Raw genomic sequence first — 24,053 nt, 5'->3', positions numbered from 1 at the left:
GAGGAGGTTAGCCATATGGATGAGAAGGGGATTGGGGTGAATGTCTCATTTGCAAGGACAGGAACAATTAGAGGGAGAGGGAGACAGATGGGGCAGTTAGCAGAGAAGAGAAGGCATATAGGAGGATAATAATTTGGATGATAGGTGAGAGAGAGAGATGAGAGAGGATAAAGATGAAGAAAAATAGGCCATTTTTTATTCATTTATAAATAACTGCCCTAATGAACAAGCTGATCGCGTGAAATATGTTATTCTAGGACGCATATGGAAAACATATTTACATAACAGACTTTATACATAGCCTAGATTTAGCTGTTCGAGTGTATGTTGAAAAAGTCTGAAAATACAGTCAGTGTGGCGTGCGTCTTCTTCATTATTAATCGTCCTTGTCCATTGGATCCAGTTTCTACAGGAGATACTGTATTTAAATTGGCAAAATGAGGTTTACGTTTTATTTATGTGTAGTGAAAACTCTATCCAGCTGAGGTGTAGAAAGGTGAGGAGAGGATAGACAGCTCATTGATCAAACAGCTTCCCTCCTCCTCATTTATTCAGACAGGAAATCCATCAACTCTTTTTCTCTGATCTCTCCACCTCTTCTTTCCAACCGCTCCTCCCCTCTGCTACCACGGCTCTCTCAATCCTCTGATCTCGCTCCCCTCTTTTCCTCTCCTTTTCTGACTCACGTATGCAAATGGAGTCGAGATCAACGTAAAGCGGGAAAATCCACACTTCGATACACTAAGAGTTATAAATCATCAATATGCGATGATATTTGCAGGTGGCAGTTATGTTGTCATGTTGCAATTTACCTTCTTGCTGTACCTGCCTTGTTCACTTCTTCAGTCATATCTGATCTCTGTCATTTTGTCAAATTGCTGCATGACATTTGTTATGTAGTGTAGTGGATATTTTTTAGTATGGAAAATATTTGTGTTAATGTAAATGAAGTCAAAAAACCTACTTGCTAACCAGTTTTCTTCCTCATCCATTAATCACAAATTATTGTTTATGCTTTTGGTGTACCAGGTATTGAATAAATTAATATCTACCAAATATTACTACTGGCACCAAAAGTTTTGTCCAAGTCATAATTGTTAATATCCATCATAAGCACACCTCTGATTATTTTATGTATACTGTTACGGCGTAGAAATTGATTATTGATTATTTGATTATTTGTTAGCTGGTTTTCCAACGATGCCATCATGTCATGTTGTAGAGATATCATCATATGTATATGTATTGTCAAGTAAAAGATTACTATACAATTGAATGACACCATGTTTTCTAGAGAGCAAGGTGGGTCGTAACAGACTTAACCTTGCCGGAAGATACAATACACTTTACATTTCCTTCTGCTAACTTTGCTTTTTGAATACATTTCTGTTTCTGTGTGTGTGTGTGTGTATGTGTTTGTGTGTGTGTGTCTTCCTGTCCGCAGGGTATAGCTGCAGCGGCGAGGTCTAAAGGAGAACACAAACAGAAAGTGTTTCTGACTGTTTCCTTTGGAGGGATCAAGATCTTTGATGAGAAGTCAGGGGTAGGTTCAGAAGAAAATTTGTGTGTGTGTGTGCATTTTTTTTGTGTGTGTGTGTGTGTGTGTGTGCATATATTTGTTTGTTTGTGTGTATGTGTGCGCGTGCCTGCATACAGCATTTCTGTGTGCGTTTCCTCTGTTAATGAGGCATCTCCGTGAGTGGGAGGGGCCCCTGGGGAAATCAGGAGGCCCTAATTGAAACCCTGAGAACAAGGCCTCAGTAGATGAGAGAACATGGCTATCCCATTGTCTGCTGCCCTGCAAACAGCCACAACACTGGTTTTATATTATACTCCTGGATTATGCATTGTCCATCGTACACGGCTGCTTTTCTGGTTGAACGACTTGATCTATGCAGGCTTTGCTGTCCACCTGCTATCAGACCTCCTTGTTTTTTTCACAGTTCCCTCTTTCAATCAGTTTGCCAGGCTTTTTTCTTAGATCTTAGAATAACCAAAAAACCCACAAAACCCAGTGAATGTAAACTCTGACATTTAAGTCAGGGACTTGTCATCTATGGAAGATTGAATTAAATCGTTAAATGCTGCTGCACAGTACGTGTGCTTTCGAAGCTCAAGGGAAAGTGACCAATGGAGTGAAGTGATTTCTTTTTTAATTTCTTACTCAAGGATCCTCTGACAGGTATTGTCTAGCCTTGATCCCCCAACTGGCCATACCTGTCACAGCATCCTTGAGCAAGAAATATAATGCTCACATTCCCTATGATGCTCAGCACTCAGGGAGGAAAGCCTCACTGTCCAGCCTATTTTGCCTTCTATTTGTGTCAATAATGGAACATTTGTGTCCCATTAAAACCCCCAAAAACTTCTTAAAAGTCCATTAAGGTGATTGGATCAGTTTGCTCATTGTAATCTATTAGAGTCCTTTGTGCATGTTATATATATATTTTTTATTTATGTTGGCAGCTGGAAAACATAATACAGCATTAACATCTGCTGTTGTGATATCATCTAAATATGCAATGTGAGCTATCTGTTTCATTCTGTCTGCCTGTCAGTCAGTCTGATTGTGAATCTGCAGTCTGGTTTAAATAGAAAATGAAGCTTGCTGCTCTGCACCTGGCTTTAGTAGCTGACGTGGTAAGCCTGAGATTTACACCTCGACAGGAGCTGGATGTTGCTGTGTGTGTGCGTGTGTGTATGCGTGTGTATCCAGCAGTAATTCAGAAGTGCCAGGTATGAGGCAGGCAGGACACAGTAACCAGTGGCCTCCCACATGGCAGCCATATTGCATGCAGCCAAACTCATCCCTCAACAGTCCAATCCTTCATTCCTCTTTTTATAACCCTCATTTCTCTTTGTCTCGTTCCCTCCCCGTCCTGACGCCTCAAACTCTACACCAAAAGATGGAGAGGGATAAAGAGAAAGAGCCGGAGATAGATAGGGGAGGTGTGGAGTCAAAGGGGAGACGGTGTAGAGGAAAAGGCCAAAGAAGAAAGGGAGAGAGGAAAGGAGGATGTGGAAGAAGACAGATCGAGGGAGGATGGGTGGGAGGGAGGGACAGAGACAGAATGAAACAGAGTTAGAGGGATAGGTGTAGAATCAGTGAGCATATGTCAAAGTAAAGCTCTCTACAGGGAGACCTTGTCCTCTGTCTCTGCACATTAATATTAACTATAGAGATATGCTGTCCTTACTATCAGTCCTTCAACCACTCCTAATGGCTAGGGAGGGAGAGAGGGAGAGAGAGAGAGAGACAGAGAATGACTCTGCTGAGGTTCAGGGATCTTGACAGTCTCATTCCCCTCCTGTGCATCAGTCAGCCAGATGGGCGGATGGATGTATGGGTGAACGAATGGATGGATGGTCTCTCTTTTGGAGGAGGGAAGGTCGTGCAGGATGGAGGAGGTGGTGCTCGAGATGGAGGAGAAGAAGAAGGGAGACATTAATCTAACATAGGGCAGGCCAGCATGTCTCTCTCTTTCTGTCAGCCTATGTCTCTGTGCTTCAACACACACACACACACACGCAGACACACACGTTCGCACCAACCTCCTCAGCTCTTTTTGTCAGTCTCATCAGGGCCGCTTCACCACATCAGGTCAACAACTCACAAGAGCGAAAGGCTGAGCTCGCTGGCCCGCTGCTCCCTCAGAGAATGAAATCAGAAAGATCAAATTAGTTCAGTTCAGCCAACAGAGAGGACTATGCAAAAAAAAAGTAAACATGGAGGAAAGCTATTTAGAAAAGACCCTGGAGCAAAGTTATTCACATGGACGGAGATGCAACTTCAGCAAGGCTAACAAGACAGAGGAGAAGTGCAGCTTTTTACTGTTGGTTGGGTTTCATCATTTTTAAACTTTATGTTTAACAACAGAGCATACCACAGAGGAATGAGAGGATTCACTGAGGGTCTAGCTTAAGAGGAAGTGGGGTTTGACAAAGGTAGACTCAAGGGTGTCATAGCAAGAAAGGCAGGAAGCGAGACTCAGGGTGAGGACATGGTTTTAGTGGGGTGTTAGAGTTTCCCTGTGGATCCCATCACATGAGAGAAGGAGAAGGAGAGAAAGCAGATAAATTGGTTTGTGTGTGTGTGTGTGTGTGTGTGTGTGTGTGTGTGTGTGTGTGTGTGTGTGTGTGTGTGTGTGTGTGTGTGTAACAAACATGAGAAAGAGATTTGTTTGAGGAACTTCATTATGTGTATGTTTGTATCTTCTCCACTCTCTCTCTCTCTAACTTTCTTTTTCTTGCTCTCTCTCTCTCTCTCTCTCTCTCTCTCTCTCTCTCTCTCTCTCTCGTTCTCTCTGAACTACACTGTGCACACTGTTAATAATCATAAACATACTGGTACAGACAAACTTAGGTGCATGTGTGTGTGTGTGTGTTAGTGACTGACAGAGAGCTCTGTATGAGTAACCACAGCAGTGCTACCTCTTGCAAAGAACTAATTAAACCTCAAAGCTAACTGCTAATCTCAGTCCTGTCCTATTGGCTGGAGACTGGACAGCCACCGCAGGCTCTCTAATGTTGTTTCCCCTCCAGGAGGGAGATGTGAAGTGCAAGGAGGAGAGAGACTCAGTATCCTGCTGCTGCTCCTTCTCCTTCCTCACTCCCAGCATAACGGGGAATATCTTGGTTCACTGGCCAGCAACTGCTGAAGGGCATTCTGCCCACAGTCCCTCTGAGACACTGACACCGTGTGTGTGAGATTGTGAGAGAGACACTAGCGGTGCATATCAACAATGCTGGAGAGACAGAGACACAGTCAGTATCGACTTTTTAATGCAACCACCTGTTTTTGCAAACAATTCACTTCCCCTGAGGGTGCATCTATTTAGGCAACTTTGAGCGACATGTGATAGTTGTTGCTGCCAGACGTGTGGGCTCTAGGAGCGGACCTCCTCCTGGGAGTTCATCTCATTGTTCTGTCCAAACTCTGCAAAGAATGATGTAACAAAAATATTTTAAAATGGTTTTGAAAGAAACAGCAGTCAGTCACACTCTTGTTGCCAAAACTGTCTCATAGATGAGAGATTGGAGGATTTGTTTTAGCTTTAAGTATGCAAAAGAACAACTCAGTACACCAATAGTTCACAGTAGAACCTTTAAGGAAATGGAACAATACATACAACAGTAAAAAGATTGTACTTATCATGTAATCACCAAAACTGGACAGGAGGCTGCCAAACTCCAGGTTTGACAATAATACAATTAAATCACAATCACACTCAAATTTGTCACATGTGTATGCGACACAATAACATTAGAAAGACAAATATGCATTTTTACATTGAACTTTATTCAGTGTGTTGCCTGCCAGATTGAAAACCAAATTGCAAAGTCTCAGTTTCATTATTAATAAGACAGGGTTGTTCTTCAGACTACACTGATTTGTCATTGGAGGTTTCATTATCATTTTAATATTGGCAGTAATCATGCTTTTTCAATTATGTTGATAAGAGGCCAGGATAAATTAGTATCATACACAGCCAGTAGCATCAGTACCAGTACCAGTTAAACATGCATGACCATTGATGAAAATGAGCTGATTCATCCCATCATGGCATTGATCCAGTTCTTTGTGCCTCTTTCATAATTTCTAAACAGTATTAAGATTTGTGAGTGTGTGAAGATGTCAACCAAACTAAGCTCATTAAAATGGGAAATAGGTTGATTGTGATGTGACCACCTGTGGAGGGCTTTTTCAGCACTGGACACCCGACAAAGTAGCCACTGACTGTCTGTATATGTACTCTGTTTCTACTCTGCAAGCTATACTTGCTACCATGATAAGATAAAGCAATTGAATTTATGCAGTCGTCTTATTCACTGTTGTCTTTGAATCAGAGTTCCTCTTTGTCACCTCACCACCCACCCAGAGATAATTCAATAACCTCTGCAAATGAGCTGTGTGTGCTGGTGTGGTGTGTGTGATTTGTGCGCGTGTCTGTAACGCCTTAGCTGTCATTTCAGGTCAATCAGAGGTGATAATAATGATAATTACTCTAATTATTAAATTTAGAAGCCATGACTCACACAATGATTATCTATTTCTGCTGTGTGTGTGTGTGTGTGTGTGTGTGTGTGTGTGTGTGTGTGTGTGTGTGTGTGTGTGTGTGTGTGTGTGTGTGTGTGTGTGTGTGTTCCAGTGCCCCCATATTAAGTTGATGTCACTCTACGCTGCCATGACTTCCTTTTAGAGGAGCTACAAAGAAAGCAGATGTGTGTGTTTAGCCTCTGATGTATAATGCTCCAACCCCTAGCATGCACTCAAGGGCTACTAGGTCATTATGTTGACTGTGTGTCTCTGCTCCCAGCATGCAGCTGGCACTGACAATAACAACAAAGCAGACATTTAGTGTGACTTAACACAGAGGCTATTGCATATTACATTGTAAATGTGTGTGTGTGTGTGTGTGTGTGTGTGTGTGAGAGTGTGTTTGTTTGTGTGTGTTGTGAGTGAGGGCACAGATGAAGTGATCAAGTCGACAGCTTGCCGAGCTGTGATTGTCACTGATCCCCCCTCTGTCCTCAGGAAAAACAGTGCCATCTGCCACGGGCAATGCCAGCTTGGCACTCCTCACCCAGGCTAAACTAGAGAGGGCAGGGGAGCTAGAAACAGTTTAATAGAGGATACAAGACCTCTGTGTGAGAGTGTTTGTTTCTGTGTGTACACCAGGGGGGAGTGTGCATGTGACTTTAGCTTCCAACAGGTTGCATTTTTTGGAAAAGTCACAGGGACTTCAGTTGCACTTGTATGTATGTGTATGTGTGTGTGTGTGTGTGTGTGTGTGTGTGTGTGTGTGTGTGTGTGTGTGTGTGTGTGTGTGTGTGTGTGTGTGTGTGTGTGAATAAGTGTCATGTCCCCAATTTTGTGATGTAATGTTTTGCTTTTGTTCCTCAGAAACTTAATTTAATAAAAATGAATCCACAAAGTATGATTTGCAAAACATTATTTTCATTAAGTGCTTTACTGGCACCAAAGAATGTGCATCAAAGTTGAGAAAGGTGTTCTACCAAGTTTAATTGTGTTTTGTTATATTTATATTCATTAATTTCTAATTATGCATTATGGATATGCTGAAAATTCATGAAAAAGTTTCACAAGAAAATTGTCCTAATATTTGAATAAAAATAACTATAATGTAGTGTTTTTTTTTACTGTATGTGCATGAGTTATTAAACATCCTATGTCATGGTCTCCTTCAGGTCCTCCAACACCACCATGCGGTCCACGAGATCTCCTACATTGCCAAGGACATCACGGACCACAGAGCCTTTGGCTACGTATGCGGGAAGGAAGGGAACCACCGCTTCGTAGCTATCAAGACTGCACAGTCGGTCAGTGTCTGTCTGAAGGAAACTGTGTGTGTGTGTGTGTGTGTGTGTGTGTGCTGTACATTTCAATTCAGACTTTATTAAGGACCCAACTTATGGGGGTCCAAAGCACAATAAAATACATAAAAGAAAAAATAAATATGAGTGTGATATAGGTTAATATAGTGCTTAGCAAGTTTTTTCATGTTTTCACTCATGTTATACCAGGCACCTGTTGTGTGTAGGTTAATGTTTGTTTCACAGGAGCCTTTTCAATAGGATGGACCTCTTGACATTTAGATAAGGACCCTTGAACACAAGCTCATGCCCCTTTGTGCCATGCATCAAACAGCAGTTTACTTTGTAGAGCTCCAGGTTTTGTGTGAGTGTGTGTTTCTTTGTGTGAAAGGGCTCACGTCCAGTCCTGCAGAAACATGCTCTATGTGATATTGAGCACCTCTTTTGGACCTTTTATGATTGTTGTTGCTGTTGTCGTGTCTATGTGCTTAGATTTTTTAGTCTGGATCCAGCTGGCTCACTCTGTAGCCATATTGATTTCCCATAGTGAGTCGATGAGGGTTTGAGTGTGTGTCACCAGCTCTAATGGTATATCCATCCTCCCAGGGCCATGAACCGTGGCTCTTTGACTTAGACAGATACACACACACACACACACAAACAACAGGCTGTACTCAACATATACACCAGCCACACTTGTTTCTCACCAAATGCTTCCCTGCAGAACAGTGTAGCACAGGCCAAGTTCTCATCAGTCAACTGAGCTGTCGTTTACAGAGTATCCCAGTAGTTGAATTGTTACTGGCATACCACACAATATCACAGGGACCTTTGTTACATGTTTCCTGTGCGCCACGTCACTGCCCACTATCCAAAAATACCAACAAAAAAAGAAAGAAAAGATAAACACCTGAGAAAAGTTTGCAATTATATTTTACTCCCATTTTCAGATTTGAACATTGTAGACTTTGCTTGCACTCAGACTATTAGTTGTGGAACAGACAATGAGGGGGATGAAAGCAGAGACCTTATAGCTGAGGCTGTAATTGGAACGTAACCGCTTTGATGTGAATTAACGAAGTGTCTCTGTCGTCATTAAGGTTGTTCCGAACAGCCCAGTTTAGGAGTACATTCAAAAGTAATTGGCTAACTATTCAACTCAAAGCCTCAGCACAAGAAAATCATGTTTTATTTTGCCTCTGTGCCGGCAACAGCTGAGGCTGGAGGCGTTATACTTTTGGATTGTCCATCCATGCTTGTTGATGCAATATCTCAGGAACACCTTGAGGGCATTTCTTCAAATTTGGCACATGCACCCACTTGGACTCAAGGATGAACTGATAAGATATTGGTGGTCAAAGGTCAAAGGTCACTATGCCCATTTTAGGCCATAATTCAACAATTCAAACACTATTTATGACTAAGTTTTACACAAAAGTCTAATAGGATAAAATAATGAAGTGATGACATTTTATATCCAAAAGGTCAAAGGTCAACTTCACTGTGACATCATAATGATCTTTAAAAACACTTTTCTGGTCATTATTCAACATTATAACTCATTTCACATTTAGTCAGATACTGAATCAGCTTTATTGGCCCAAGTTTAACACATACATTGAAAATACAGTGTATACCTTTTATTAAATTCTTTCAAAGCCTTCACTATAAATGTATAAGTCTGGACAGATGTGAATGTAAACTACAACGTCACTGGTTGGCGGAGTCATTGTGTAGAAAAGGACTGTTTTGTGCAGGTGCATTGTATATGTCTAGTTGTTGTTGTTTGACAGCTCATTTTTACCTTGGATAACCAGTCCAATGTGACCATCACTTTTTTTTCCCAGATACTCACAGTACTGGATGTTTTATTTCAGTGGCAGGTCAAAAGGCATTTGAGGAATTGTAGGAAATCACCACCTGAACCTGATTTAGATGAGGCAGGTTAGGGAATTTCTGTATCTGTAGCATTAAAATCCAGGGAGACAGGAGAGTCTTCCCCCACCCAGAAATCCTGATCTGTGCAGATTTTATCAGAACATTGTACCTGCAGTAAAAGCCTCTATTACTACTTTTTGTTAAAAAGCATTTGTCATTGTTGCCATTGGCTTTGAATTAGTCACCTGAATCAAGAGTGCTGAGGTTAACTTATCTCTATGGTCCTATCAGCTGGCCACACACCGTAGATCATCCTCCAAGCATTCTACTTTTACAATCCTAAAAATTCAATGCTTGTCTCAGCTCTTTGTGTCCTCTCTTACCTCCAAACTTTAGTCGAGGTGGAGGAATAAGAAAAAAAAACGAGAAAAAAGATAGAGAATAGAGTATGTATTGTGAAAGCAAAGATGATCTGACTCTGACAGAGTGACAATATGTTTCTCTGTTGGCTCAGCAGGAGCCAGCGTTTACCCAAGCGTCTCTGTCATGAGCAATGTGCGGCTGAGAACATCTTGAAGAAAGATAACACTAAAGTAGAGCGACTTATGCAAGGCAGCGCTCAGTCTGTGAACTCTGGGTACACTTCACATAGCTGCAGGCAATAATTAGGTCTGAAACACTGTTGTACTATACAAATCTTTTTTTGTTGTGCCGTGACAGTAGTTATAAGTTTGTGAGTCATCTTACTGGTTTGTTGTCAGTACTTCTGCTTCCCTGACAAGAGAGGCGGTACGAGGTAAAGACAACAGGCTAGTATCACTCACTGTTACTCGTCACTGTCTGGAATAGAGTAATGTAGTGATTGCCTGACTAGTGTGTCTTTGTGTGTGCAGGGTTTTTTGCCTTAGCCTGGTTTTAAAATCCCAATCACAGCAGAGGCACCATTTATTAAGCCAATATACAAATGATACACTAACACTGCAAGGATTGATCAGTGTTAAACCAATTACAGGAGCGCAGAAAACAAAATCACTCACAATTCTGGACAAACATTCAACACTGACACATTCCCACAAGCCAAAATTCACAAATGAAGCATGCTGTTTGGACAAAAACATCCCTTTGGTGTTTGAAATGATTTCAGGCTTGTAGCCGAGTGGCATTTCCATAACCAGTTGTCTACAACACATTCAGGTATCTCTGATTCAATCTGTCTTATCAGTCGGACGTCTGAGGTTCATTGCCAAGTGAGGAAATAAAATATTATTAAGGATATCTAGTTTGAGTAATATCTCCCTGAGTTTGAAAGCTTATCAGCTGCCAAAATATTGGACAAGACAAAGCAGCAGTCATTTTACGATTGTGAGGTAAACGATACAAAATACTCTGTTAGTTGCATTGCAGTTCAGACTTTTTTGGGTTTTTTTTGCTGGAGCACTCTGTCATGCCCTCTGCTATGGCAGCATGTTAATGGGTGGATAATGTGTCTTTGTCTTCCTAGGCTGAGCCTGTGATTCTGGACCTGCGGGACCTGTTCCAGCTCATCTATGAGATAAAGCAGCGAGAGGAGATGGAGAAGAAGGCCCAGAAAGACAAGCAGTGTGAGCAGGCGGTCTACCAGGTACACTTACCAGCTCTCTCTTATCAGTTTTTGCCCATTTTCACCCTTACCTTAATCATCTGCTGTAAGTATAATAAGCTTCATCTGAGAGACTCTTGACAGTAGAGTCAAGTAAGACTTAAAAAAAAAACCCATCAAAGCAAGCGAAAAACATAAGGAGCACCCATTTTCAGGTTTCATCAATGGCACCATCTGCCCATTGTGCTTATTTCACCTTCCTCTGTTCTGTCTTCTCTACATCTCTTCTGTTTAATTTCTCTTTATCTCTTTGTCTGTGTGTCTCTCTCTCTCTTATGATTACCAAACGATTATCTGAATGCTGGGAAGCTGCTAAGTCTTGCTGTGCTCTCCGCCTACTCTTTCTACTCCACCGGCTTAACTCTGCACTTCTTCCCTCTCTTCTGTCTTCTCCCCTCCGTTCTTCTTTCCCTCCCTGTTTGATCTCTCCCTCTTTTTTTTTTTTTCCTGCCGCCGCTCATCTGCAGACAATACTGGAGGAGGATCTGGAGGACCCAGTCTACCAGGTAACTTCCTGACCAATCACACCGCTGCTTTCACCTGCTGCATTCTAGTTCAGCTTGCTCCTCTCTGTGTGCACTGTGGGGAGACAGCCCCCTTGTTTGGTGACAGTGAGGCAGATGTCTATACGGGGAGACATCATTCTTCATCGGTCCGTAACCGTGTGTCTGTGTGCATGTATGCCAGTTAGGGTGCCCGATTAGCCAGATGATCTGTTCGTTTTCTCAGCTGCTGTGAATTTCTGTCTGCTTTAAAAACCCCCCTCCATGTTTGAGCCCCAATCTTTTCTTCAACTGCCTCTTTTTTTTTTTTTTTTTAATGAGAACCTATTGACAATGCTGTTTGACTAATCACCTCTGCAATTTCACCACTTTCTTTATCTTCCAATTTCTCTCTTACTTCTTTTTCCTGTCTTCCCTCTGCTGCTGATGTTGTAGTACATTGTGTTTGAGGCGGGACACGAACCCATCCGCGACCAATCAGAAGAGAGCATTTATCAGGTACTCCACAAGCTCGACTTTTTTCGCTTGTGTCTCGGTTTACATCTTCATCATCTTGTAGTCGGTTGTAAACTATACACACTGTGGTGAGGCTACCAGCAAAGCATTTAAATTGGTTGGCTAATAAATGCTAGCTGTGGGATAATTATGCTGTGGTTTGCTCCTAAAACTTCTTTTTTTTTAACTCATAAAAATGTAGATACAGGAAATAAAAGACTATAAGAATCAGAGGCGAACAACCAGCCAACGCTCTCTCTAGAGGGCCCTGATTGCTAAAGCTAGCTACCCCAGGGAGACAAGCCTTTCTCTGGGTGCGCTCCTCAGAGGCGTGGGTAGACCTCCAAGGGATGAAGAGGGGGGAGGGTACGGTGTGTGTGTGTGGAGGGGATGTGGAGGTTATTCCTGCCTGTGTGGAAGGCAGACCCCTCCTCTCTTTCTCCCCTCCCTCTTTTCCTGAGGAGATGAAAGAAAGCGGGGGGGGAAAGAAAGATTAATCACCAGCCTCTCGTTTGATCTTTAAATAAAATGGATTGAAAATAGACGAAGCGGTGGCACGTGCACAAACACATACACAAACTGAAAGAAGAAAAAAAAAACGCGCTCACACACACATACACATACACATACACATACAAACAAACCCCCACACATATCAGGCGTAAGAAACGTGAGCCTCAGCCAGCCTCCAGCCACAGAGGAACTAATGTATGAATAAAGATGGAAGCTTCTGGAAATAAACATGTGAAAGAAGTAAACAAAAGCAATGAGAGGAGGAGAAAGAATGGGACAGGCTGTGCTAGATAGATATCCACGTTCTTCATCAGTGCTATTTTTCATTCACCACACGGTCTGATTAGGACACATTCAGCTAAGGAAGAATATAACTTTACTTCAGACATTGTGTCACCATGTGTTTCAAACACATAGTAGTAAAAAAAAAAAAAAAAAAACTATAGGAATTCCAGGATTGATACATATCAGCATTTTACTATCAGGGCCCATTGTTTCTTCTCATTGCACACACTGTCAAATCTATCTCCCTGTGTGACATAGAGATATTACATGTCTCCATGTGTGTGACAATCTGAGTTATTACATGTCTGTGGTGTGATAAGCAGCCTTATCCATTCTTTATTAGCGAGAAAGCGAGAGAAAGACAGAAAGAGAGAGAGAGAGAGACCATCACCGCAGGCCGATAGTCTACTGATTAGCCTAGTAGATGAGTTCTCACTCCACAGATTTTAATTCTGATTATGACAGCGAGCACACACACACACACACACACACACGCACGCACTCTCTTTCTACTAGTGATTGATTTGATTCCTGAGCAGCCAGGTTCCAGGGTTTTATGTTGGCCTCCAGTGTGTCGCAGTGCTGTAACAGTGATGTGTTGAGACTGTTTCATTGTTTGATAAATCCAGAGGTAACAGGCTCTCTTGGCTGTTCTCTGGCTCTATTGGCCAATTGTGTAGGTTCCCACCAGTCAGCAGAAGGAAGGGGTCTATGACGTCCCAAAGCGACACCCAGTGAGTGACCGTGTGTTTGCCAGTGTCCCACTATTCCCCCACCCGCCCCCCCAGCCTGCCTCCCCTTCTCAGACAAACCTCTCAGATGTCCCACCATTACTTGATTCTTCTCAGTGCAAAGCCTTTTCCTTGGATAGCGTCTCCTTTTAGAGCCTCGTGAATTCGCAGTGATGCTTACTTCCTCGTAACATATTTACCTTCCACACAATGATCCAGTGTGTCTGTGGGGTTTTTTTTTTCCCTGAGAGGTTTGCTGGGACCCAGTGCCTTGTGCGGTGTGCTGTGCTGCTCTTCTGCTTGTGCTGTAGCTGTTGTGGCTAGTGCCTATCTCCTTGTGCCCCGTGGTGCCTGCTCCTTATGGTTAACTTGGATACTTTGTGTGTGTGTGTGAGAGAGAATGCTTGTGTCATGTCAGTTTGCTCAGTGAAGCATGCCTGGCTGTGGTTTGCCAGTGGTGAATCCAGTATAAACCTGCATGACCTTATCCCAGATTGCGTGGAACACACGTTTTGTCACTGTCATATCTTTCTCCCATGGATGTAAAATATATACGCCTGACTATAAATGTGCATGATCTCATATTTTTGAATTCATATCTCAGGACGTTTCTCAACCTGTTCATGCATATAAGTTACACTGAAAATCTATATCACAATTTGTGTGTGAATGTATGGTACGTGTGTGTGTGTGTGTGTGTGTGTGTGTGTGTGTGTGTGTGTGTGTCTGTGTGTGTCTGTGTGTGTGTGTCTGTGTGTGTGTGTGTGGTATGTCTTAAGCATCAGTTATTGGCTCCTGCTGCCAGTGGTTATAATGAAAGATGACCTTGACCACTGTCAGGCTGCACTATAACTCAACTGCTCTTTATCTGCCTATAAAGGTGCTAGTTATATTGCTGCCTGATTTAATCTGCTAAAATCTCCACAGTCACAATAACCAGGCTGCTGTTGTGTGTCTCTGTGTTGATGTCAGGTTGTAAGAGTTTATGTGGATGTGTTTGCATAATGGATTTCAACACCATATTCCATGTTGCTATCCTGAAGTCCGGTATTCCCCTCAGTCCAGTCAAAGCCTACCATCTCTATGTGTAATCTGCTGCAGACGGGCTTTTATCCTTAAACCCGCTAAACTGGACTCCTCCACGTCACTACTGGCAGTCAGAATCCCGCTCTAAGAATTTTGGTAGGCTGGGAATCAGGCTTGCAGTTTTCTGGCTGCTTATTATCCCCGGCTTTGGTAAGAAGCTTACAGGCACCATCGTATTTCTGTTCTCTCCTCACCCAACCCACAACACATGCTGCTATTTCGATTGCCTTTGTGTTGGCAGGTGTCTGAACGTGAACAAACACAGTATTTCTGTCTTATTGTGCAACCAATTGGACGAGTCGTCCATTCTGGTTTAAATTTGGCGAATTCAAATCTTTTCTGCTTACCAGTCAGTCAGAGGGAGTAAATACAACCCTGGATCAGAGAAATATAAATGGATTACAGAAATGTAAGAAATTCTTTTTGTAGCAGACAGCTTGTATTGTAATTCGAGGATCATTTTTATTTAATTGTAACATAAATCCTGACTCGAAGAGGGCTGAAAACCGCTGCTGTGCTGCTCTCTGTGGGTTGAATCTTTCAAGCATGTCAGTGATGTCACAGCAGGTCTCTTCCATCAGCAGTCAAAATGCTGTGTTCACATTGTATTGTAAATGTGAGCGGCTGTGGAAGTGGAAAATTTCTTGTTTGAATTTATATTCTACTGCCATTTACAGTAGAATATAAATTAGATCCAATGTTGTTGGAGGTATACACTGTATATGTAATACACAAAATTAGGCAGCATTACTGTTTATGTGGAGTGACAACATGGATTACATTGGATGTAACAATATTGAAATACTACGTGAACATTGTATGTTTTCGACTTCTTCCATACTTGCCAACATGGTATGAAAGCTGCGATAACACCTGTTCTTACATCACTGATTGCGAGGTGACCAGTGGCAACATAAGTTTTCTAACCATTCCTATTTATAGTGGATTTACAGTTCATTTCATTGGCAGGAGAGGATTGATAGAGAACAGTGGCATTAGTGGAGATCATGCGGTCTCCGTGTGTATACACTACACGGCTGATGAAATGATACCAGTGGCAGAAACGCGACCTCCTGTCTAAAGCAATCTCTTCTGTTATTTACTCTGTCACCTTCTTAAACGATGACAAATCAATAAAACACACACACACACACACACACACATACACACACACAGACATGGACACACACGAGGCCATTTCAATCTACTGAGCCCTTGACCCTGTAAGAACTGAGAGTGTTGAATCAACAGACGCCTCGCTACCTCAGAGTCCACATGTAGAGGTCAGCATATTACCAACAAGCCAAGCACATCAAGTCTCTTCAAACCCTGGATTAGCATGATATGATATGATGTGATGGCTTATTGGGTTTAAATAAAGGCTACTTTAAAAATAGCCGGTGTGATTGTGTTGGCTTTGGTGTGAGTGTTATAGAGAGAGAGAAAGCTGACTGAGCAAATAAATGAAAGATAGAAACACGACTATAACCTGGTTGTATTTTGCTCAGAGTTGTGAGTCTGTGTCACATTGTGTTTGTGTTTGCATGTGACGGTTCAGCAGCGTTGTCGGCGTGATCGGTCATATGGGGGAGGGGAGCAAGGGGATCAGCAAGGTGGCGTTAATTAAAGGGGCTGCGTTAATTGTATGCAGAACACATGTGCACAGGTAATTACTGTTTCCCCCGAGATGGCTAATTGATTGGTGGCGGCTGTACTGATAAAGATAAAGGGCTGGGCAAAGAGATGGCAAGAGCGTATGATGGGCACAGAGGTATAATTGGCAGGGCAAGAGAGAGAGAGAGAGAAAGAGAGGGATGGACAGAGAGAGACAGAGGAATGTGCATCAGCTGACTGTAATTTTTAGCGGTGACACGGTAGCTGCTGTATGTTTCAATCCAACTGTCAGGGCATATTCCTTAAATGTATTGTTAGGTGTGTTTCCATCAGAAATAAATCATTATGACACCAGACATTAAGAAAAACAAATCCTGCAGTAGAAAAATGTATTTCAAGAACTGATTAGTATTGGGCAAGCTGTTATTGTTCTTCATTATCAGCTAATGATGACCATACCTCACACTTTCATCCAAAGAAAAGAACACACTCAGCAATATTGTAATGCACCAACCCCAGTGTATTCATTATGGTTTAGTGCCAGTGCAGGAGAAACATCTGTCAGAGCCTGTCATTAGTCTGCTGTTGCTGAAATAATGTTAGAGGTTGTTTGGACAGTCATGTCAGTCAGGATAGGTACGTGCAAATACATTAGTGTGGCTCTTTTATGTGTTTTTCGTGTATTTCAGAAGCAGGAAGGTGTCAGTTATATCAGGTGATTTGTTTGTTTTTTCTCATGCATTTTGTTGATGATAATAGACATTAAGATAAATACCTCTTAGCTGTTTCCTGTCATTTAAAGTGTTCTTTTTACAAATGTAATACACAAACATTAATGCATATGTCAAACATTTGATGGAGATGTGGCTTGTAACAATAGAGAGCAACTGTCTGGAGTGATAATTTTTTCCTATAGTCTCATGTTCCTCTCACATACATCACAGCATCACAGTTAGTTAATCCAGCTCCTCTGTCTGCGTCTGCCTGCCTGTCGGTCTGTCTCAGTCTTCGGTTCCTGGCTCAGGGGAGCGGGCTTTACAGAAACACAAAGGGGGTTTAAACCCCAGCTCAGAGCTGTAGTTTAGACTAAAGGTAGAGATGATCTTTAAACCTCTTTAAATCTTCACTTGGTCTCAAAGACTTGAAAGAACAACCTTGGTCTTTGTGTGTGTGTGTGTGTGTGTGTGTGTGTGTGTGTGTGTGTGTGTGTGTGTGTGTGTGTGTTTATACAAGAGTGTGTATTGTGATGAGACACTTGCAAACCATCACATTCCCCTCTTAAAGAAGCCTCATTTCACCTAACTCTCACCTGTCTCACCTTCTGAGTGTATGAAATACAACTAATACTGTATGTTTGCGTTTGAGAACATTTTCACCCCTCCTGCCATCTAACAATGGGGTTGTAATTGCAGAACGGACAGCAAAACACCTCCCACCATCATCATCATCATCATCAACAACAACATCATCATTTTCATGATCAACCCCTCCAACAAGGAAAAACTTCAGAGGCAAATCTGATAGACTTAGACCTGGGAATGGTGACTCAGGTAAGGCGTCATACATAAAGAACCTTTATGAACTGCATCTTTAGGCTTATCCTCAGATGATCTCATGTCTCCTGTTCTCATCCGCACTGCACTACTTTGGTTCCTCTGTAGTCGTACGTCACCCCAACTCTTGACCCCTGTCCGTTTATGAATAAAACATGCAACCTGGCTGTTGCCATAGTAACCAGGTTGAGGCAGAAGTAGAGTTGAGCACCGCATGTGCAACCGTGCGTTCACGCCAATAGCACCAAGTGGAGGTCCTAGAAGTGTGGAGTGAACATAAAGGTCAGGGTGTCTGTTGGAGAATTGGGGGGGGGGGGGGGGGGGGGGCACCGAGTCAAGCCGCTCACAGCAAACTATTAAACCCTTCATAACAACCTGATGGTCATGGCAACCTGACTCCACCTCTGCCTGTGTACAGCAAACTGTGTCAAGAGACTGAACACGAAGCGGACAGAAAGTCTATAGATGTTCAACTTCCTGTACTGTTTGAACGCCAGCAAAGCCCCTGTGTTATTGACAAGAATGTGCTGTGCTGCAACTGTTAAGTAAGCACTCTGGGAATTGTATATAGGTTAAGAAGAGTGTTTCTATCAATTAGTTTTGTGAATTTAATCCCGTGGACACCACATTATCAGTCCTTGTGGATAGTAACTGCACCATTTTGCCTATCTTAGATATCTAGCTTATCATCTTGGTGAGTTATGGATAACTTGGATAGTTATCTTCTACACCAGAATGTGCAGCAACAATAGTCCATATTACATCTTCCTTGCCCCGTCCTCTCTCTGTAAAATACATAACATAACCCATCCGGACTCAACTATAAAAAAAAAACAACCATGCACACAGATCCATTTTCTGATAGATGTAAAAAGAACTTTGTGGTCTACGTGTGACCTACAGTATGAGAGAGAAGATATTCTAAGAACATTCATTATCTCTAAAGAAATTATCCACATCCATGATTTATGCAAATCTCTGACCATGTATTCAAGGCTTAAATTCCTTTATCAACTAAAAATAGTTTCCTTCTTCTCGCCACCGGCCTAAAGATATTATTAATGTGTGAAAAAGGGGGAGATACTAAAGAGAAGGATCACGGGGAGACTGTGAAAGGAAACAGAACGATACAGAACAAATTCAGATCAAATAGAAAGGATGCCGTCTTTGATAGCTATTCCCTCTGAGGCACACCGCTCATCTTCTACAAGAGCAGAACATTAATGAGTTGTCCAGAAGAAGACGTCGGTACAGTAATGATGCAGGAGGGGGGATGTGGGGGGTAGAGGGTGGAGGGTGGAGGGTGGGGGGTGGTAGTCTGTTTTTAGATCCAGAATCTTGAACTGGAGCAGATGACAAAAGATTGTGATAACTCTTAGGTAGGTATGTCATCATAATCAATCATTTCATCTCATTATCCCATCTCTTCCTCACCTCTCTGTTACCTCCTCTGTGTTGCGGCCACAGTGTTCAGGTAGGTGCCACGAATATACCAAGCTAGTTCTGTGTTGCATGCGGTGTGTGATGCATGTTGCACTGGAATGTAAACTGCTTCAAGATAATGTATTTAATAATAAGTGCTGCCATCCTGCCTGACCGCAAGTGTGCGCCTTCTCTGATTCTCAGAATATCAACCAATTAGAGATTTTCGGAGACATGTCCACACCACCTGACATCACTTCTCCATCGGTGAGTTGACGTCACACATCCACAGTTTCTGGTTTTAATTGATAAAACCCTAACTGTATTTCTACGGTCATTTCTTCCCTCCTCTTCCAATCACAACCTGCGCAGACTCCCGCCTCTCCAGCCAACACCCTCGACCCGTCGCAGGGCCTGCAGCCTCCCACAGAACTATTTGCTCCCTTCAATCCTGCGTCTGTGCCCTCAGGTAGGACCTTGTTCATTTTCTGCTTAAATACACCTCCGCCACAAGTGAAGGGGAAAATAACACAGAAGAGAGAGTCAAGAAAAGGAGATGAAAGGGAGCTGGAGAGTCAGAAGATTCAGAGATTGAAGGCAGAGGATAGAGAAGAGAGATTGGGGAGTGCGAGATAAATAGAGAGAGGGATGGAATGGAATTGAAATGTAGATGAAGGGAGGGGAAAGGGGAGAAAAGGTGGTGTTTGGTTGTGTGTTGAATATGAAATGCATCATTAGCTTGCTGCCTCAGATGCCACTGATTTACCTGTGGCTGAGGCAACTGTGGCGGTCAAGGGAAAGTAATAAACCATGCTGAGCTGATTGTTGTGGAGTCTCCTCAGTATGCACACTGCTCCTGCAAATTACGTGTTGGTGTACTTCACACTTCATAGTTCCCACCCCCTCCCCTTCACACCACTCTCCTCACCTCTGTCTGTCTCCCCTCCTCTTCCCTCACGTGCTCTCTCCCTCATCATATCTGCATATGTCAATGTTGCGGGCCGTCTGAGGTTAAATGTCAGCTCTCTCTGCTGTAGGTAACAACTGGAGACCAGAAAGTGAAAACCAGCAAGTGTGTAATAGAATAAGCTTCCACTGATGAGTTTGAGTGATTTTAATGAGTGTGTGTCGTGCTCTGCCTTTTCATAACGACTCTGCCTCATTCTAGAGGTAATTACGATAGTTCACCATGACCATTAAGAGACACCACATTAGCCGCAGGCAGAAGTAGGCCAGCACTCTCTGGTGATGCATAGGTTATTATGTATGTGTGTGTTTGTGTGTAGAAGAAAAGCAGTGGTGAGTAAATGCGCTGTGGATATTCTAATCACTTCAACTTGTCTCTTCTTTTCATACATTGTTGCATTTTCATTAAAATTGTGAAAAATATCTGCATCTCTTGTTGCCTATCTTTAATTGTTTCGTCTCTCATCGCTCCCCACCAGGTTATGTGACGATGGGAGCAGTCCCACCTGGCCACTGGTCCCAGCAGGCATTTGCAGCCCAAACACCACTGGCCTTCGGGGTCCAATCTCCTCTCGGCCCAGTAGCCCAAGTGCTGCCAGGTGGCCAGCCTCTCATCTGGGGTCAGGCCAACATCTTCCCTGCCACCCAGCAGCAGTGGGCAGCAATGGCAGCCGGAGCCTTCCCCCCCACAGCCTACCTCCCTGCCCAACCTGTGGGCACCCTGCCCGCTGCCATGTTCCAGACTCTCGCCCCCGTCACCACTGTGACTCCAGCCGGCGAGAGCCATTTAGGTGCAGGAGCCAGCGCCTCAGCTCCCTCTCCTTCGGCGTCGTCGAGTCCACAACACGGGGAGCGGGCAAAGAAGTTAGGCAAGGAGATGTTCAAGGTGGGCAGACCTAGAGTTATGAGTTAACTGACAACTGAACAGTGCATTTCTTTTTAGCTTTTTTTGCAATTTAGCAGCAAAGTTGCAAATGATTCAATATCAATCAAGGCAGACCTGTGTTTGGCTTCTTATTACTTATTAATTGTTCTTTTGGACATAATATACCCTTATTAGAGAACAATAGAGTATTGATGATGGGAATGGGGAACAACATGCACCGTTGGTCCTCAATGAAGGGAATGCGTGAGGATGGGGATTAGTTCAGTTTTTGTGGAATTTATTTTACTATAATCTCATTACAGCCCAAAAATTTATAAAACTGAGACAAGCTCAACATGATTTGACAAAACATCTTCACATCAAGACTTCACTTCAAGATCACATTGATTCAGTGATCTTGCTGGAATTTGGGTCTGCTGTGGTTAGTTTATGAAAACCTGTGCGGTAACAGAAAGTGTTGAAGTGCCCAGTGTTTTAGGTAGTTCTATGTGACTAATGTTTACCTCTCCCTTCAGGATTTTCAGCTGGCAAAGCCTCCGGCCATGCCATCAAAGAAGGGTGAACAGCCCAACTTAGCAGGAACCTCAGATGCATTCAGCACTTACTTCAGCCGTGTGGGCACTGCCCAGGACACGGACGACTGTGACGACTTTGACATTTCCCAAATGAATCTGACACCAGTCACCTCCACAACACCATCCACCAACTCACGTAAGCACTTATCCATTCGTGTCTGTCTGAGTTTTTTATATATATAACTGTCTGTGCGCCTGACTCAGCTTTTCTTGCCCTGCAGCACCCACCCCAGCTCCCAGGCAGAGCTCCCCCTCCAAGTCCTCCGCCTCCCATGTCAGTGACCCCCCCACCGACGCCACAGATCCCCCCACAGACGACTCGTTCGGGGAAGCAGAGGGCAGCCCTAGCCGCAGTGGAGAGGAAGATGCTGTAAGTGTGTGTGCAGTTGTGTGCATGTGTGTGTGGATGGCAGAAGAGGTTTGTGGAATAAGTCAAGTGTGTGTGCTTTTAATAACTTACTCCTTATGCTGCTATAACCTGCACAGTGTGCCGAGATCTGCTGATAAATAGCCTGTGTAGCGGTGTTGGCGGGCCAGGTAATCACTCTGGCTGATTAGGAGGCCGATGCTGTTGTGTCCCTTAGTGTGTGAGTGTGTTTGTATCAGTGCATGTGTGAATGCGCACATGGAGCGTGTGTTTCACAAGCAGCAGCGTGCCTGCATAAGTATGTGGCTCAGTGTCTGTGTGTGTGTGTGTGTGTGTGTGTGTGTGTGTGTATGTGTGTGCATGGTCAACACAGCGTTAAATTAGCTGGTGGAATTGTCAGAGACATCATTAAGCTGTTATTAATACCAGCGAGGTAGCGTCCATACATCACTACTTCTACATGGACAGACTCATCTTTGGTGAGATAGAGGAGGAATAGTGCCCTAATTTTTCTTCCAGAGGCAATTAATATTTATTTTACCAGCAGCACCTCAATCTGAGCGAAAAAGAGACAGAAATTGAGGAAAGATGAGAAGATAAAGAGAGATTTTTAAGGGAGGGTGGCGAAACTCCTGTCGTCTTTCATAGAATGAGTGACCTTCTAAGACTTTTAGTACTTTTTTCTGCCATTTTTCTCTCTTCCTCATTCTGTTTCTTTCAAGTTTCTTTCTCCTCCTCTCTTTGCTCCTCGCTCTCGAGGCGTGAAACATTAGTTTTATGCCTCCAATCCAGCTATTATTGAAAAAAAGGAGAACTTTCACAGTGCTGAAAATGTCATCGGGCCTGAATAACACACAGAAACCTCACACAACCCCGAAAAATGCGCATTGGTGGCGGCGCAGAGTGAGTGAGTTCAGCGGAAAGGTTACAAAGACAGAAGAGAAAGACAGGAAAGATGGAGCGAAAGGCAGAAAAAAAACAGCCTCCCACTCTCGACGGGGCAAGGTGTAAAAAGCGGAAGTGTTTGAGGGGAAAAAAGCAGCGGATCAATAGAACGAACTCCACAGAGGCTTTCATAATAAGACCCCTGTAAATGAGTGCTGTGTGTGTATGTGTGTGTGTGAATGTGCAAATGCGTTTCTCAGAAGAGACCGGCTGTGTGGGCTCACCAAGTGTCCTTATTTCTCCAATCAGAGTATTGACACCTTTATTCTCTTTGCTTCCTGTTTACGTCTGCTCTTCTAGTCTTTACAGATCCTGCAATCCTTCTTTCAGATTTATTCTTCTCTGTCTCCTTTTAACTCCCCTTTATTTTCCTTCCTTCCTTCCTTCCTTCCTTCCTTTACTCCCCCACAAACTTTTCCTCTCCTCCCTTTTCTCTTCCTTCCTTCCCTTCTTCCCTGTGTTTAGGCATGTGGCTCTGGGTCGCCCTGCCCCAGTGAGACAGCTGAGCCCAGCCCAGAACAGGCCAGTCCAGAGGCTGGGAGCTAGATAGCAGCAGGGCAGGGTAGGTATCAATTCTTCCCCCTTCCCCACCCCTCCCTTTACTCCTCCTCCTTCACCTCCCTGCCCTTATCTGTTCTTCTTGTTGACTTACATCAGTGTGGCTCAACTCTCTTTTCCTCCTCCTGCTGGTTTTCTGTGGCGTCTCTGCTCTCATTCACATCTGTCCCACAGCTTGCATCACGCATGCTCAAAAGATGACATATGACACAGTTTGTGTGGTTTGTCGTGTGTGTGATCAAGCATGTGCAAGGATTTGCTTGTGTTTCATTTTAGTCTTTGGGTGATTTCTTCTTGTGACATCACTTGGACTTTTGTAAGTATCTGTTTCATATTGAAATGGCATTGTAAAGTGTGACGACTCCATCACGCATGATCACTTTGACCATAGTGCCCCGTGCCCTCATTGTGTCCTGTTTTTGTGACGTGTACCTACAACACACCCAGTTCCCTAAATAGCCCCAAAAAAAAAAGAAGCCAGTTGTGTGTGACAGCCAATCAGAAACTGTGCACTTCAGTGAACAGGATGTCTTCTGGGATTCGCCAGTGACGTGCGCAATTTGCTGATCTTGGATATTTAGCTTGATATAAACATAATGTGTAGTGTCATTTAATGCATTATGTATGTTTTCAGATATAATATGTGCATATTATGAGGAGGTCACATTGATGAAGATAAGCACCTACTATTAAATTTAAGAA

At 43.2% G+C, this 24,053-nt stretch overlaps 1 protein-coding gene across 1 annotated transcript in view; it reads left to right on the top strand.

The window, feature by feature from the left end:
* dab1a (DAB adaptor protein 1a) overlaps positions 1 to 23,339 on the top strand; it is a 41,089-nt gene extending 17,750 nt beyond the window's left edge. Inside the window, exons 3-13 of the mRNA XM_053322760.1 lie at positions 1,445 to 1,543; positions 7,210 to 7,341; positions 10,715 to 10,834; positions 11,320 to 11,358; positions 17,492 to 17,629; positions 19,259 to 19,321; positions 19,427 to 19,523; positions 20,500 to 20,906; positions 21,422 to 21,617; positions 21,703 to 21,851; positions 23,259 to 23,339. Of these exons, the coding sequence (XP_053178735.1) occupies positions 1,445 to 1,543; positions 7,210 to 7,341; positions 10,715 to 10,834; positions 11,320 to 11,358; positions 17,492 to 17,629; positions 19,259 to 19,321; positions 19,427 to 19,523; positions 20,500 to 20,906; positions 21,422 to 21,617; positions 21,703 to 21,851; positions 23,259 to 23,339 (1,521 nt within the window). The remainder of the gene's footprint in view (positions 1 to 1,444; positions 1,544 to 7,209; positions 7,342 to 10,714; positions 10,835 to 11,319; positions 11,359 to 17,491; positions 17,630 to 19,258; positions 19,322 to 19,426; positions 19,524 to 20,499; positions 20,907 to 21,421; positions 21,618 to 21,702; positions 21,852 to 23,258) is intronic.
* Positions 23,340 to 24,053: the final 714 nt, after the last annotated feature.

This window comes from Scomber japonicus, chromosome 7, assembly GCF_027409825.1.
Source record: "Scomber japonicus isolate fScoJap1 chromosome 7, fScoJap1.pri, whole genome shotgun sequence".
Classification (NCBI taxonomy): domain Eukaryota; kingdom Metazoa; phylum Chordata; class Actinopteri; order Scombriformes; family Scombridae; genus Scomber; species Scomber japonicus.
The sequence above is the reverse complement of the archived record's forward strand: the minus strand, read 5'-3'. Positions and strand labels throughout refer to the sequence as shown.